At 47.0% G+C, this 17,929-nt stretch overlaps 1 protein-coding gene across 1 annotated transcript; it reads left to right on the top strand.

The window, feature by feature from the left end:
- The first annotated feature begins 1,585 nt into the window (after positions 1 to 1,585).
- Positions 1,586 to 4,652, top strand: LOC133662012 (uncharacterized). Its single transcript, XM_062065653.1, has one exon. It carries the CDS (start codon positions 2,278 to 2,280, stop codon positions 4,027 to 4,029), a length of 1,752 nt encoding a protein of 583 aa, XP_061921637.1. The 5' UTR covers positions 1,586 to 2,277; the 3' UTR covers positions 4,030 to 4,652.
- The last annotated feature ends 13,277 nt before the right edge of the window (positions 4,653 to 17,929 follow it).

Raw genomic sequence — 17,929 nt, 5'->3', positions numbered from 1 at the left:
GGCGAACTGTAGTGCTGGATGCTTTTGCTGTGTGTCCATTCCTGCAAGGCGAGAAAGAAGTTGTGATTCAACACCCAGCTTCGTTTACCCTCCCAGGTGGTCTGATTATACAGTCCTGCCTGGTTGATCTACCTTCTGTCCAACCTGTCAGGCTGCCTGTGGTAGCCACGAACAAATCAGCTCACAACATTGTGATCCCCGTCAGAGCACGCATTGCCGAAATCAGTGCCATCCAGTCTGTTTTCCATAAAGAGCAAAGTGTAGAGCCATCCCAGTTAACATACAATTTTGGTGACTCTCCTCTCTCCCCTGAATGGAAGCTCCGTGTGACAGCTATGCTGAACAGCGTTCCGGAGGTCTTTGCGAAACACGACCTTGATTTCGGTCGAACAGACAAGGTAAAGCATGAAATCAACTTGTCTGATCCAGCCACCTTTAAACAACGGCCTAGGCCGCTTCATCCTCAGGACGTGGATGCTGTTCGCAAGCACCTTCAGGAATTGTTGAAGTCCGGCGTCATACGTGAATCAAGCTCACCTTTCGCTTCCCCGATAGTTGTGGTGAGGAAGAAAAATGGCACAGTAAGACTCTGCATCGACTACAGGAAGTTGAATGCACAAACCATTAAAGATGCCTATGCCCTGCCTAAACTTGAGGACACATTTTCAGCTTTGTCTGGTTCTGTCTGGTTCTCGGTGTTGGATTTAAAATCTGGTTATTACCAGATCGAGATGGAGGAGAGGGACAAGGCCAAGACTGCTTTCGTCTGCCCACTAGGGTTTTACGAATTTAACCGCATGCCCCAAGGTATCACCAATGCGCCGAGCACATTCCAGAGGCTCATGGAGCGTTGTGTGGGGGACTTTAAATCTGAAGCAGGCACTAGTATTCATTGATGACTTGATAGTATTTGCCCCAACGCTAGAAGAACACGAGCAGAGACTCCAGAATGTACTTCAGCGTTTGAAGGAATATGGGTTAAAGCTATCAGTGGAGAAGTGCATGTTCTTTCAGACAACTGTCCGCTATCTTGGGCATGTGGTTTCCAGTAACGGAGTGGAGACGGACCCCAGCAAGATTGCCGCCTTAATAACTTGGCCAGTCCCGAAGAACCTTAAAGAGCTTCGATCATTCCTCGGCTTTGCGGGATATTACCGTAGGTTCGTTCAGGGGTACTCTTCTATCGCAAGACCCCTCAATGAGTTGACTGCCGGTTACCCTCCTAGCCAAAAGAAAACAAAGCAAGCGGTCAAATCTCAACACTATCTCAACCCAAAAGAGCACTTTGGCGGACGTTGGACACCTGCTTGCCAGGACTCTTTCGAGGCCATAATCCAGAAGCTCACCACAGCCCCCGTCCTCGCTTTTGCGGATCCAAGCAAGCCTTACGTCCTGCACACAGATGCTTGTTCAACAGGGCTAGGGGCGGTGTTATATCAGGAGCACAATGGACGCAAAAGAGCTGTTGCATTTGCCAGCAGGGGCGTATCACGCAGCGAAGCCCGTTACTCTGCCCACAAACTAGAGTTTTTGGCTCTAAAATGGGCAGTGACAGAAAAATTCAGTGACTACCTGTATGGCTCCACCTTCACCGTAGTCACTGACAGCAATCCGCTCACCTACCTGCTGACATCTGCCAAACTGGACGCGACGAGCTACCGGTGGCTCTCGTCGCTCTCCACATACACCTTCAAAATTATTTACAGAGCAGGGAAGCTGAACGCCGATGCGGATGGGCTCTCTCGGCGGCCTCATGTGGAACACCCAGAGGACGCCCGTTCCCAGAAGGAACGAGAGAGAATCCTGAGGTTTGCACAACACCATTTGGACGACCCTTCCTGCATCTCTATTGACGAACACTCAGTGCAGGCAGTATGTGACAGGCACCTTGTGTACAGCTCACCAGACAAACTGCAAGTGGCAGCTCTTGTGCAAGCTCTCTCAATCAGCGTTGACGGCCTACCGGACAGCTTTGTGGATGATCAACATTTCTCTTTTCCAGTCACTTCCTTTTTGTCTGTCACTGAGATTGCAGACAAACAAAGAGCAGATCCGGTTATTCAGCATGTTGTCGCCCAGTTGGAACACGGAGGCAGCCCGCCGCCTTCTCTGAGGGAACAGCTTCCAGATCTGCCGCTGCTCCTGCGAGAGTTGCCACGACTGGAGATCTTCAATAACATCCTCGTTAGGAAAAGAATCATCAATGGTGAGCCCAGCTACCAACTTGTCCTACCAGAGGAGTGTCGAGCAGAGGTCCTCTACCAGTTGCATGACCAGATGGGCCATCTTGGAACAGAGAGGACACTTGACCTCATTAGAGCACGCTTCTACTGGCCACGCATGTCCATCGACATTACTAATAAAGTAAAGACTTGTGGGAGGTGTGTTCGTAGGAAAGCGCTGCCAGAGAGAGCTGCACCATTAGTAAATATCCAAACAGCAAGACCGCTCGAACTTGTTTGTATGGACTTTCTTTCAATCGAGCCAGATCGGAGTAGCACGAAGAATGCACTTGTCATCACTGATCATTTTACTAAGTACGCTGTAGCGGTCCCAACCCCGAATCAGAAAGCCACGACAGTAGCCAAAGCCCTGTGGGACAATTTCCTGGTTCATTATGGAATACCCGAAAGGCTCCACAGTGACCAAGGGCCTGATTTTGAATCGCACACCATCAAGGAGCTCTGTCAGATTATGGGAATCCACAAGATCAGAACCACGCCTTACCACCCTCGTGGCAACCCTGTGGAAAGGTTCAACCGTACGCTCCTGAACATGTTGGGCACCCTGCAAGACCAGGACAAAACTCATTGGAGGGATTTTGTCAAGCCTCTGGTACATGCTTACAATTGCACCCGCAATGACGTCACCGGCTACTCCCCCTACGAATTGATGTTTGGTCGACAACCCCGGTTGCCTATCGATTTGGTTTTTGGTCTGCCTGTGTCTGGAAATCCTCAAACATCCCATTCACAGTACGTTGAAAAGCTTGAGTCCCGTCTTGAAGACAGCTACCGCATTGCGACTAAGAATGCAGAAAAGGTCATGGGAAGGAACAAGTCTCGATTTGACAAGAGAATTACACCCTCCGAATTATCGGTAGGGGACAGAGTCTTGGTTAGGAATGTCAAGTTGAGAGGCAAGCACAAGATAGCAGATAGGTGGGAGTCGGATGTGTATATTGTCGAGAAGAGAGCCGGCACTCTTCCGGTATATACTGTCAAGCCTGAGGGGAAAAATCGACCTGTAAGGACCCTCCACCGAGACTTGCTGCTGCCTTGTGGCTATTTGTCAACAACCCCCAAAGCAGACTTGCCAAAGCAACCAATGACATCAGCCAAAGTGATTCCACTAGTGGACCCAGCAATTCTGGAGCTCTCTGAACCAGAATACTACCCCCCAGATGTGTATTTACCCAACTTACCTGAAACCTGCTCCGCTCCAGCAAAATTCACAAGAGTGATTGACTTACCTGTTCCTATACATTCAGTTGTCCCAGTTGCAGTGCCCGTGAGTTCGCCTGGCCAGCCCTCACAATGTGCTACAGAAGGGGATCCTGTTGGTGTGGTGCACAGTGTAGAGATGGATCAGGAAACACCTGCCGACCCTGGGCAAGTGTTTGAATTGCAGGACACAGAGTCAGTGCCAGAAGTGGATGGAGATGCTTTAGGGAAGCCAGAGGACAGCACCTCCTCTACGTCAGAATCTCCGCAAGCAGCATCTACCTTGAGTGAGCCTGAGTCACCCACTGGAACCGAAACATTCAGTCCAGAATCTGTATCCCCAGCTCCACGGCCTACTCGAACCCGCAAACCTCCCAGTCGCCTTCAATATGCAAAGCTTGGACATCCAGTTTTGCGCAGGATCCAGACCTTGTTCCAAGGATTGAGTAATGTCTTTGATTCTACACTGCAGGTAGAGGAGTCTGGATCGACAATCACTCCCCAGGAAGGAATTGTTTGCCGCCAGCCACCTCCATGTACGAGGCCGTACATGAGTATAGGGGGGGAACCTGTAACCCATATTTAAAATATCCATTGAAAACATGCATACAGTGCAAAGACTTTTATTGTGGAGGGTTACTTCCTGCCGCTCACTTCCTTTTAAGGAAGTGCTGCTCACTTCACCACCCCCTCCCGTATCTGCTGTGGCTGCGGTGCTGTGAGAAGCGCTTGAGACGAAACTTGCAATATCTTCTCATTCTCACACTTTGCAAACTTCATAATTAGAGCTGCCATGTTCGATTAATTATTGGGCCGTTCATGGTATGTTGTTTTTGCCCTCGATTACTCAGGTCAGGTTTTTTTCCGGGAAGGAATACCCGTTGACCCAAACAACCTGAGCTCCCTATCCACTTTCAAACTCAACTCAACAAATGGCGAGCTAAACAACTACGCGGTAGGACAAGCATTTCTTTTCTCCTCCGCGGCGAACCTTTTGGATTACTTTTGTTTTTGAACTGAACTTTTGGACTGACGCGAAAGCGTTTGCATACCTTTTGAACTGAACTGTGAACTGGTTCCGAGAAAGCAGCAGGACTGCATCTTGTATTTTTGTTTTGGGCTTTTTTTTTTTTTCCTATTGTGTCATTTGTGGCATTTATATTCTTGTTCAATACATTTAATGCAGTCAAAACCAAAATAACTAGTTGTCGTCATCTTTCATACCACAGGCTCCTAGACGAACCATCTTCTGTCACACTGTTTACATTCTTAACCTGCCTAGCCCATGCTAGCGTTACATGTGAAATGTTACAGTGTCCAAAATGATTCAATATACTTGTTAGGTAAAACCTCTGCCTTGTTTTAACGACGAATACTTAGGCCTACAACGCTACTGTATTTTAATGTTGGTCATTATGGTTGTACTTGGAGACCCAATTGATTTCTAAAATGGTACTTGTTGAAAAAAGTTTGAGAGCCACTGGATTAAATTAATGTTATTATGAGGAAAAATACATGCTATTTTATGAGGGGGGAAAGCCATAATAATAAGAGAATAAAATGTGAAGATATTGTTCTAATTGTTATTTTAACTAAGGTTAGCAGCAATATTCCCGAAAAAACATTGCTTGAAGCTACCACTCAATTTATTGTGAATTCACAAAAAAGTGACAGTAGATATTTATTTCTATGATAATATATTACCATGATAAATAATTTAAAAGTCAATGGACAACAATAATAAAGTTTTCATCAGAAAATAGTCATTTCATTACAATAAGTTAATATTATTGTGAGGAAAAAACATGCAAGATGAGAGAGAAAAAATACATCGTTTTACAACAATAAAATTGGAATATTTTGATTTGAAAAGGTTGTAATTTTAACCAAAAACATTTGGAATAATATTCTGGAAATAGCTTGCATACAGTTGTAGAAAAAAATCAACAAAAATATAATGAAAAATGTGTCATTTTTGACCATGATGTTATGATCCGCTGCCCGGATCATAGTTTTACGTTTTCAAGTCACATGTGTTTTCAGCACCTTGTTTTGTTTCTGTTGCCATGACGGCAGATTATGCTCAGCTGCCTCTGGTTAGTGTTCGAGACGCTCACCTGTTGTCCGGGCACTAATCAGAGGGCTATTTAGTCTTCGCCCGGGCAGCACTCTGCCTGGCTTCCTAATTTGCTTACATGCAACAAGTATCGACCTTTTTGATTCCTGCTAGCTTTCAGGCTATGCTATTTTTTTGCTTGCTAGCTCCCATGCTAGTCGTTTTTGTTTTTTTTCCTGTCTGATTTAGTTCTGAATAAATCATTTTTTCTACCTGCAAGCTGTGTCCGAGCCCGTCTGCATCCTTGGGAGAACACCTCGCACCACGATGCGACCAGGTCGTTACAGTAGGAAGCCAGCAAGAAGTTCTCCCGCAACGAGCACGTCGGAGGAGATGGACGAAGGTGCGTGGATGGTGTTGCGAGCAATGGAGGCGGAGACTCTCCGCTATTCCCCCTCGGAGCGCCAGGACCTGATCTGGGGTCCTAACGGAAAGTTGGTCCCAATCCACTCCGTTTGGCCCGAGGACATCGCCACACCTCCGCACCACCGGACGCGTCAGCGAGGACGGAAGCCACCCAGGAGGTCTTCACTTCGCTGCCAAGACGCGCCACTCCCACAGACTCCTCCACCACCACACAGTAAGCAACATTCAGCCCAAGATTCCCCTCCTCAGATGTTTGGCAACCCTATCGACCACTTTGCCAAACATTTCACCGATTGGGCTGTCAGTCAGCTGGAGACCCACACGGATGACGTCATCCCGCCCACTGTGGATGACGTCAGAGACGAAGATTTTTTTTTCAATTCTTCTGCTCCTTTTGTCAGCCACCCCCTAAGGACTTTAAATCTAAGATAAAACATTATCAGGACATTTTTGTGAAATGTAAATCTAGTCAGTCCCGGTCACCTGACCTTCTAGCTCCACCCCCAGTGACTATTGCTCCGCCCACTGCACATATTTTTTCCCTCTGTGCTCCCACCCAGTCTCAAGTGGGGAGTAAGAAGAGACATTTTGGACAATTTAGAGGAGAGGATTCTCCCCTCCCCCGGACCTCCCTCCACCCACCCTTGAAGACGGTTCCAATCCGCAAGGAGCGCGTCTGGGATCCGCTTTTTGAGGGGGGGGCTAGTACTGGGAGCTGTGCGAGTGGGGTGGCACAACAGCGTGCTAAGCCGCAACCTCCTGCTCGGCCACCGCCACCAGTCCGACGGCGTGCTAAGCCGCAACCTCCTGCTCGGCCACCGCCACCTGTCCTTCGGCGGGCTAAGCCACAACCTCCTGCCCGGCCGCCACCACCGGTTTTTCGGCCTGCTAAGCCGCAACCGCCAGCTAGGCCACCTGCACCTAAGCTAGCGCCAAGGCTAAGGCTAGCACCAGCTCCACCACAGGTTGCAGTACCTGCACCTCGGCTGGTTCCCGCACCAGTACCTGCTCCACGGCTGGTTCCCGCACCAGTACCTGCACCACGACTGGTTCTCGCACCAGTACCTGCACCACGACTGGTTCTCGCACCAGTACCTGCACCACGGCTGGTTCCCGCACCAGTACCTGCACCACGGCTGGTTCCCGCACCAGTACCTGCACCACGGCTGGTTCCCGCACCAGTACCTGCACCACGGCTGGTTCCCGCACCAGTACCTGCACCACGACTGGTTCTCGCACCAGTACCTGCACCACGACTGGTTCACGCACCAGTACCTGCACCACGACTGGTTCTCGCACCAGTACCTGCACCACGACTGGTTCTCGCACCAGTACCTGCACCACGACTGGTTCTCGCACCAGTACCTGCACCACGACTGGTTCTCGCACCAGTACCTGCACCACGACTGGTTCTCGCACCAGTACCTGCACCACAGCTGGTTCTCGCACCAGCACCTGTACCACGACTGGTTCTCGCACCAGCACCGGCTGCCACGACAGTGACTCCGGCTGCCACGACAGCGACTCCGGCTGCCACGACAGCGACTCCGGCTGCCACGACAGCGACTCCGGCTGCCACGACAGCGACTCCTGCTGCCACGACAGCGACTCCTGCTGCCACGACAGCGACTCCTGCTGCCACGACAGCGACTCCTGCTGCCACGACAGCGACTCCGGCTGCCACGACAGCGGCGACTCCGGCTGCCACGACAGCGGCGACTCCGGCTGCCACGGCAGCGACGTCGACTCCTCCGGCTGCCACGGCGACGTCTCAGCGACCTCGAGTGGTCCGGCTGCGCAAGCGGCTCACTCAGAGGTCAGGTAATGGACGCCAGTGGCGCAAACAGCAGCAACATCCAAGACTTTGTTGCAGGACTCAGAGGCTGCTGAAATTTTGGCGCCACTCACGCCCACCTTCTCGGCGGCCACAAATGTGGCCTTACCTTGGTCGCCCGCCTCGCCCGCCTCGCCAGCGGCGGCGGCGTTCCATTCGCCGCCGCCACCTGACCCTTCCCCGGTGGATTCGGGGACACGTGGCCTGGCGACCCACCACCAAGTCACCCCCCCGCCCGCCCTTGACTCGTGAACTTTTTGCTTGTTTTTTTTTTTCGGGTTCCAGTTGTTTTTTTGTTTTCAAGGGACATCTGGAATCTGTCCTTTTAGGGGGGGGGTACTGTTATGATCCGCTGCCCGGATCATAGTTTTACGTTTTCAAGTCACATGTGTTTTCAGCACCTTGTTTTGTTTCTGTTGCCATGACGGCAGATTATGCTCAGCTGCCTCTGGTTAGTGTTCGAGACGCTCACCTGTTGTCCGGGCACTAATCAGAGGGCTATTTAGTCTTCGCCCGGGCAGCACTCTGCCTGGCTTCCTAATTTGCTTACATGCAACAAGTATCAACCTTTTTGATTCCTGCTAGCTTTCAGGCTATGCTATTTTTTTGCTTGCTAGCTCCCATGCTAGTCGTTTTTGTTTTTTTTCCTGTCTGATTTAGTTCTGAATAAATCATTTTTTCTACCTGCAAGCTGTGTCCGAGCCCGTCTGCATCCTTGGGAGAACACCTCGCACCACGATGCGACCAGGTCGTTACACATGAAGCTGTAAGAATACAAAAAAAAGTGAGGAAACTAGTTTTATATGTAAAAGTAATTTCACATTAATACCACTGAAAAAAAAAAGTCACAATAATTCCATCATGATTGATAAGTTCATGTTTGGTCTCATAATATTACTACTTTTGCCTAATTGTCTGAAAAGGCCATCTATCCATCCATTTTCTACCGCTTGTCCCTTTCGGGGTTGCAGGGGGTGCTGGAGCCTATCTCAGCTGCATTCGGGCGGAAGGCGGGGTACACCCTGGACAAGTCGCCACCTCATCGCAGGGCCAACACAGATAGACAGACAACATTCACACTCACATTCACACACTAGGGACCATTTAGTGTTGCCAATCAATCTATCCCCAGGTGCATGTCTTTGGAGGTGGGAGGAAGCCGGAGTACCCGGAGGGAACCCACGCAGTCACGGGGAGAACATGCAAACTCCACACAGAAAGATCCCGAGCCAAGGATTGAACCCAGGACCTTCGTATTGTAAAATAAATCATCTCTATTAATTAGGGCTGTAAATCTTTGGGTGTCCCACGATTCGATTCAATATCGATTCTTGGGGTCACGATTCGATTCAAAATCTATTTTTTTCAATTCAACGCGATTCTCGATTCAAAAACGATATTTTCCCGATTCAAAAGGATTCTCTATTCATTCAATACATAGGATTTCAGCAGGATCTACCCCAGTCTGTTGACATGCAAGCAGAGTAGTAGATTTTTGTAAAAAGCTTTTATAATTGTAAAGGACAATGTTTTATCAACTGATTGCAATAATGTCAATTTGTTTTAACTATTAAATGAACCAAAAATATGACTTATTTTATCTTTGTGAAAATATTGGACACAGTGTGTTGTCAAGCTTATGAGATGCGAAGCAAGTGTAAGCCACTGCGACACTATTGTTCTTTTTTTATTTTTTTATAAATGTCTAATGATAATGTCAATGAGGGATTTTAAATCCCTGCTATGTTGAAATTGTAACTAATATTGATACTGTTGTTGATAATATTCATTTTTGTTTCACTACTTTTGGATTGTTCTGTGTCGTGTTTGTGTCTCCTCTCAATTGCTCTGTTATTGCAGTTCTGAGTGTTGCTGGGTCTGGTTTGGTTTTGGATGGTATTTCTGTGTATTGTTTTGTTGGATTGATTAATAAAAAATAAAAAAAATTAAAAAAAAATTAAATAAAAAAAAAAAATTGATTTTTTAAAAATGAGAATTGATTCTGAATCGCACAACTTGAGAATCGCGATTCGAATTTGAATCGATTTTTTCCCACACCCCTACTATTAATAGTCCCTAGGACATGAGACACACACGCACACACAATGTATTTTAAGTCAAATGCTGTGTTTTGTGCACTTCAATCTTTAGTACAACATGTTAAAGTGCATCTTAATCAAGATGCATAATGTTAATATTCCTTGAAAGTTTTTTGGTTGAGCTTTCAGATAAAAAAAGAATGTATTCAAAGCGCAGGAAGAACAGATGAGGGTTTGACCGCTACGCCACCCAAAGACCATTTGAAGCGTCTCCCCTCCAGACATGTCCCACAAGCGGCACATATGTCATCCATTTACACCGCACTGCGCTGAAAGACCATGTGCCAAACACTTAAGACCGTTGAAGAATTCCTGTTTCTATCTCAGATTACAAAGTTTGCTGAAATGTTGGGGTTTTTTTTGTTTTGTTTTTTGTGGATATAGACACCAGTAGATAAAGTGAGCCATACAGACATCAAGCAGTTGGAATTGTATTTGGATTACAAAAATGACAAAAGCGCAAACAGAACCAACGACAGCATGGAAAAATAAAAGTGTCTTTTTTTGCACGAGGGAATTTGCCACTATATTCTTATCAGTGACAGAGCAGGAAGGGGCTGGATATATGTTTGTGTCACTGTGTGCATGTTTTCATGTTGTGTAACTAGACCGTAATCATGTTGATGTCGTTTCACGCTGCTAAGTGATAATGATGAAGTTAACAATACTGCATATGTCAACATAAACGGGCCCCTATTGGTCTTAAATTGTATGTCCACAAAATCGATCAACCATGTATTATTATTATATATTAAAGGGGAACTGCACTTTTTCTGGAATTTTGCCTATCATTCACAATTATGTAAGACAAGAACACATATGTTGTTATTTTTTTCGATCAAAAGTCTGCTTACAATGGAGTCTAATGGAGCCGCTCTATATTTCTGCCTATAAATCCCTTAAAAAACATCCAAAGACCTCCATTAAAGGCCTACTGAAATGATTTTTTTTTTATTTAAAAGGGGATAGCAGGTCCATTCTATGTGTCATACTTGATCATTTCGCGATTTTGCCATATTTTTGCTGAAAGGATTTAGTAGAGAACATCGACGATAAAGTTCGCAACTTTTGGTCGCTGATAAAAAAAAGCCTTGCCTGTACCGGAAGTAGCGTGACGTCACAGGTTGAAAGGCTCCTCACATTTCCCCATTGTTTACACCAGCAGTGAGAGCGATTTGGACCGAGAAAGCGACGATTACCCCATTAATTTCAGCGAGGATGAAAGATTCGTGGATGAGGAACGTGAGAGTGAAGGACTAGAATGCAGTGCAGGACATATCTTTTTTCGCTCTGACCGTAACTTAGGTACAAGGAAGGGTTCATTGGATTCCACACTTTCTCCTTTTTCTATTGTGGATCACAGATTTGTATTTTAAACCACCTCGGATACTATATCCTCTTGAAAATGAGAGTTGAGAACGCGAAATGGACATTCACAGTGACTTTTATCTCCACGACAATACATCGGCGAAGCTCTTTAGCTACGGAGCTAACAAGATTGCATCGTGCTTAAATGCAGATAGAAACAAAAGAAATAAACCCCTGACTGGAAGGATAGACAGAAAATCAACAATACTATTAAACCATGGACATGTAACTACACGGTTAATGCTTTCCAGCCTGGCGAAGCTTAACAATGCTGTTGCTAACGATGCCATTGAAGCTAACTTAGCAACGGGACCTCACAGAGCTATGCTAAAAACATTAGCTATCCACCTACGCCAGCCCTCATCTGCTCACCAACACCCGTGCTCACCTGCGTTCCAGCGATCGACGGAGCAACGAAGGACTTCACCCGATCATAGATGCGGTCGGCGGCCCGGAGACGGAGGAAGTCAAGGTGAGGTCGGCGGCTAGCGCGTCTGCTATCCATCTCAAAGTCCTCCTGGTTGTGTTGCTGTAGTCCGCCGCTAATACACCGATCCCACCTACAGCTTTCTTCTTTGCAGTCTTCATTGTTCATTAAACAAATTGCAAAAGATTCACGAACACAGATGTCCAGAATACTGTGGAATTTTGAGATGAAAACAGAGCTTTTTGTATTGGATTCAATGGGGTCCGAATACTTCCGTTTCAACGATTGACGTCACGCGCATACGTCATCATACATAGACGTTTTCAACCGGAAGTTTAGCAGGAAATTGTGAAGACTTGGTCTGTGGCGTGGTTTGTTCTCCCGTGGTGCAAAGGAATTGGACCAAACGTGGCGTGCAGGTGAGGACATGTTTAATATATTAACTCAAAAAAGGCTCAAAAGGGGATAAACAAAAAGCGCTCACAGCGGAGGGAAAAAAACTTGACTATGAAAACAAAAGGCGCGCACAATGGCGGAAGTACAAAACTAGACTATGAAAACAAAACACTAGCACAAAGGCAAAAAACTATGAACAATAACAAAACTTACTTGACATGACAAGAGGGGCAAAAGGAAGAGCAGCATGGATCATGAGGGTGAACAGAGTGATGTCGCCAGGCCGACTGCCTGGCAACAATGGCCTTAAATACTGGTGACATGATTAGTGAAAACGTGAGACAGGTGCGTGACATGAGGATGTGAAACAGGTGCGTGACAAGACAGGTGAAAACTAATGGGTGACCATGGAAACCAAACCAAACAAGGAAGTGCAACCAGGAACTAAAAAAAGAGCCCAAAACCCAAGCAAAACAAAAACATGATTAACACAGACATGACAGAGCCCCCCCTTACGGACAGATCCCAGATGTCCCAACACAAAAAAATGAGCAAGAGTCATGGGGGGGCGGGAGGGGGACATGGCCGTGGGTCGCCAGGCCAAGTGGCCCCGAATCCACCGAGGCATAGTCATGTGGCGGCGGCGAGTGGAACGCCGCCGCCACAGGCGAGGTGGGCGACCCGGGAAGGGCCACATCCGTGGCAGACGATAACGTGGGCGCACTTGGCGTGGCGGACGACCAGGCAGCGGCCATATCCGTGGCCGACGAGAAGACAGGTGCGGCGTCGTCGTCACGGCAGGCGTAGAAACAGCAGATGAAGCAGGCGGCGAAGCTTGGCGTGGCGAAGCTTGTCGTGGCCATGGTTGGTCTTGGCATGGTTGGTCTTGGACTTGGTCTTGGCATGGTTGGTCTTGGACTTGGTATGGTTGGTCTTGGACTTGGTCTTGGACTTGGCATGGTTGGTCTTAGACTTGGTCTTGGCATGGTTGGTCTTGGACTTGGTCTTGGCATGGTTGGTCTTGGCATGGGTCTTGGCATGGGTGGTCTTGGCATGGGTCTTGGCATGGGTCTTGGCATGGGGGGTCTTGGACTTGGCATGGGGGGTCTTGGACTTGGCATGGTTGGTCTTGGACTTGGTCTTGGCATGGGTCTTGGCATGGTTGGTCTTGGCATGGGTCTTGGCATGGGGGGTCTTGGACTTGGCATGGGGGGTCTTGGCATGGGGGGTCTTGGACTTGATCTTGGCATGGTGTGTCTTGGCATGGGGGGTCTTGGACTTGGTCTTGGCATGGTGTGTCTTGGCATGGGGGGTCTTGGACTTGGTCTTGGCATGGTGTGTCTTGGTCTTGGCGTGGAGCTGCGACTGGCGGCACTTGGCGTCGTGGAGCTGCGACTGGCGGCACTGGGCGTCGTGGAGCTGCGACTGGCGGCACTGGGCGTCGTGGAGCTGCGACTGGCGGCACTGGGCATCGTGGAGCTGCGACTGGCGGCACTTGGCGTCGTGGAGCTGCGACTGGCGGCACTTGGCGTCGTGGAGCTGCGACTGGCGGCACTTGGCGGCGTGGAGCAGGTAGCGGAACTTGGCGTGGAGTTACCACGGGTGGCGCTTGGCGTGGAGTTGCGACTGGTGGCGCTTGGCGTGGAGCTGCGACTGGTGGCGCTTGGTGTGGAGCTGCGACTGGTGGCGCTTGGCGTGGAGCTGCGACTGGTGGCGCTTGGCGTGGAGCTGGTGGAGGTGGCCTAGCTGGAGGCTGTGGCTTGGCAGGTCGAAAGACAGGTGCTGGTGGCCGAGCTGGTGGCTGTGGCTTGGCGTGATGAAAGACTGGTGGTGGTGGTCGTGCTGGAGGCTGTGGCTTGGCGTGACGATGCTGAGCCACCCCACCTGAACAATTCCCAGCCCTAACCCCCCCCTCAAGGAGCGGATACCAGACGCGCGCCCTGCGGTCTGGAATCGTGTCTTTCTTTCCCCCCCACCTGGGCTTTTGTGGGTGAAAAAAAAATTTGTGACTTGGGCGTGGCTTGAGTCCTGGGGGGCGGGGCATGGAATTTGGGTGGCTTGGATTGAACCGGTAAAGAATTTGGAAAAAAAATCTCCAGGTCTGTGGAGTGCTCCTTGAGCTGCCAGGCTGGCTGACTTCCATTTCCGCCCGGAGGGGGAGGAGCCCGCAGGAGTGGTGCATCCTGTCCACTCGCGGAAGTCTTTCCTTGGCAACGTTTCCGGGGCGGGAGTGACGCGCCGATCGGCACCAGCTTGCCTCCGGGCCCCCACATCATCCCCCTGCGCTCCCTGGGGGAAAAGCGCAGTGTTTCCGCTTCCATAGCGTGCAGGACTTCCCACGCTCCCTCGTCCAATTTTGCGGGAGAACTCTTCTGCTGGCGACATCTGTCAAGACTTGGTCTGTGGCGTGGTTTGTTCTCCCGTGGTGCAAAGGAATTGGACCAAACGTGGCGTGCAGGTGAGGACATGTTTAATATATTAACTCAAAAAAGGCTCAAAAGGGGATAAACAAAAAGCGCTCACAGCGGAGGGAAAAAAACTTGACTATGAAAACAAAAGGCGCGCACAATGGCGGAAGTACAAAACTAGACTATGAAAACAAAACACTAGCACAAAGGCAAAAAACTATGAACAATAACAAAACTTACTTGACATGACAAGAGGGGCAAAAGGAAGAGAAGCATGGATCATGAGGGTGAACAGAGTGATGTCGCCAGGCCGACTGCCTGGCAACAATGGCCTTAAATACTGGTGACATGATTAGTGAAAACGTGAGACAGGTGCGTGACATGAGGATGTGAAACAGGTGCGTGACAAGACTGGTGAAAACTAATGGGTGACCATGGAAACCAAACCAAACAAGGAAGTGCAACCAGGAACTAAAAAAAGAGCCCAAAACCCAAGCAAAACAAAAACATGATTAACACAGACATGACAGAAATTTAAAATTGCACTTTATAAGTTAACCCGGCCGTATTGGCATGTGTTGCAATGTTAAGATTTCATCATTGATATATAAACTATCAGACTGCGTGGTTGGTAGTAGTGGGTTTCAGTAGGCCTTTAAGGTTTTGTTTACATGATGTAATTATATATGTAATGTAGTAACAGGCACATTTATAATAACATTTACTATTTACATATTTTGATCATTTTAAGAATATGCGGCGCATTAATTTCAAAAACGTATCACAATCACAACGTTCGCCTTTTTTTTTAACCACATCACTGATTACTACCCACTGCAGCAGGCACGTGCACACATAGGGCCCTATGGGTGCCTGAGCCCCTGCCCTTTTTTGCCTCGTCTTAAAAAGTGCCCTCTGCCTGTGTGTGTGTGTGTTTTTCTTTTCTTTAAACAACATTAATAAATTCCTGTCAGGGATGTAAAAAAATAAACAAACAAAACAGCGATACAAAAACTCCACGTTTTCTTGTAATACCGGGTTGTTTGAGCCTGCCGCTTCCTTTAAACGTTTAGCCCCTCGTCGATCTGCGGGCTGCAGCCAGGGTTACTCAGACGTGACAGTGGAGCAACTTGAACCTGTGAGTTATGGTCTAGTCGCCGTCCACTTATTCAGCATCTAATATGGGTAATATTTCAGAAAAATGCTGTATTATTCTATTAGTCAATGTGTCAGCTTCTGTTTTTGCCGGACGTCGGAGCACGGCGCATCAATTGAGCACGGCACATCAAGTCCGCACAGAGCAGAGCGGATCGTGCGGGACAGGAAGTAATGTACAAAATAAAACACCGGGTTAATTTTCAAAATAAAATGCACGGATCACATTTCTCTCACAGTAGAGTTTTAGATATAAGGTTATTGTGACTTTGCTATTACTGTGTGGGTTAACAAAATAATAATAATAATAATAATGATAATAATAACAATAATAATAAGAAGAACATTTGGGTATTTTTTTTTGTATTTTTCTTCAAAGTTCATGTTGCACTGTTCAATGTTCAATATTAAAGTGCTTATCTTTAACAAAAAATAGCCTAATAATAAACCAGTGTTTTGTTGCTTTTCATGTCTTCCAAGCCTATGATAATGTAAATTAACTCATTATGACCATAATTTGTTGACACAAAAGAAATGGCAATCACTTTTACCTACAAAGGACACACAGCTAAGTAGTTAGCTTCCTATTAGCAAATTTAATTTTACATTAATTTCCATATTGTGTAAAGGACCAAAAAATAAATTCCTGCCCTTTTCTGACTTTGAGCCCCCGCCCCTCTATAATCATGTGCATGTCCCTGCACTGCAGACTTCATGAGAGACAACAAACATACTAAACATCACTTACTGTACAAGGTCTGCTGTCAGTAGGATGCCGACTGCTCGGATGTTCATATATTTCCGTTTAAGTGAAGAATGACTCATAATCCTCGAGAGGAAAAGGGCGTCGAACCAAGCGTCTTTTTGTGTCGTTCTCGCCATTTCAGGGTCTAAATTGGCTGTCAAAGTGTACCAACTTGTGGGATTCCATCCTCGTCCTTCTACTATCCAGGTGAGAGGCATGATTTATGATCTACAATAAACTTCCACGAGCAGGGAAGCGAGGAAACAGCTGACCACTCAATTAGGTAAACATTGTCTGCGTTAGCGCTTATAATAACAATATCAACAATACTTGGCTAATATTCAAGTCCCAAAATGTAAATGGAGTATTGTTGGCGCTTTTTGGATGTTTTTTTATTGGGTTTTATGGGCGGAATAGAGGACTTCCCATTGGCTCCGCTGTAAGCGGACTTTTATTTACGTTAGTTTCCGTGTTTGAATGCAGTAAAAAAAATTATAAAATACATCCGTCGTCATGTCTTTCATAATGATTGTGAACGATGGGAACATTTCCAAAAAAAGTGCCTTTAAGCGAGCACTTTTAGTATACACCAGTGATTCTCAAACTGTGGTACGGCTCTATCAAGTGGTGGGCCAAATAATCACTTGATTAAAGTACAGTGTTTTATTTTCCTATATTTAAACACAGTGTTACTGTTCAAACTGTGTGTATTGTTACAGTGGCCAAAATATTAACTGTACTTGTTAAATAAAACATTTGCCTTGTGTTTAAAGAATATCTGGGCCTACTATGCTACTGTTTTTTAATGTTGGAAAGCCAAGTTTTTTCTGAACTGGTACTCGGTGAAAAAATATTTTGAGAACCATTGGTATATAATTAATATATTTTACTTCTCTCTCATTCTGTCCAAAGACAGATGTGCTAATGAGGAGACAGGAGACCAAGTGGTCTGCAGACAGACTTGAGTCTCACGTTGGGAAATGCTGTCAGAAGCACACGGTCTTCAGTCTGAGTACATTCCTAACCTTCCAGCAGTCAACTATTTCATCCTCATACATGGTGCAGGGATCCGAGTGTGACATTCCACAAAACACAGGATCCATGAAGATTAGGGAGGCTGGAATGTGGACAAAAAGCAATAAAAAAATAAATTTAAAAAAGGCAGCCTGTACCCGTCAGACAAGCGGTGATGAAGTTGTACACAAAATGCTTAAAAAGGAAAAAATGGGATGTTATTGTAATTTGGATTCACACAAGCAGGATGTCCTCTGGTAGCACAGGTCTGACCTGACCGAGTTGCACTGCGACCTTTGACCTGAGCTGTTTACATGGTGACCCCATGGTGGGTGGTTTATGGACTCACTTCCCCGGCTGCAGCTTCATATGGTTTGTGTCTGCGCGGAAATAGGCAGCTCAATTTGACAAAACTGTCTTTTCGGGGGATTTTAATGACTGTGAAGGGCTCTTACGTTCCCTAATTGACACAATATTAAATCAAAACATATTTAAAAGTATATATATTTTTAAAGATTCAAACCACTGACTTCCTTCATATATTTTGTAGTTTACCGA

This window comes from Entelurus aequoreus, linkage group LG12 (assembly GCF_033978785.1).
Source record: "Entelurus aequoreus isolate RoL-2023_Sb linkage group LG12, RoL_Eaeq_v1.1, whole genome shotgun sequence".
NCBI classification, from domain to species: domain Eukaryota; kingdom Metazoa; phylum Chordata; class Actinopteri; order Syngnathiformes; family Syngnathidae; genus Entelurus; species Entelurus aequoreus.
The sequence above is the reverse complement of the archived record's forward strand: the minus strand, read 5'-3'. Positions and strand labels throughout refer to the sequence as shown.

Excerpts from the sequence above, each read along its gene's own strand:
- LOC133662012 (XM_062065653.1), top strand. The coding sequence starts at position 2,278 with ATGGGCCATCTTGGAACAGAGAGGACACTTGACCTCATTAGAGCACGC.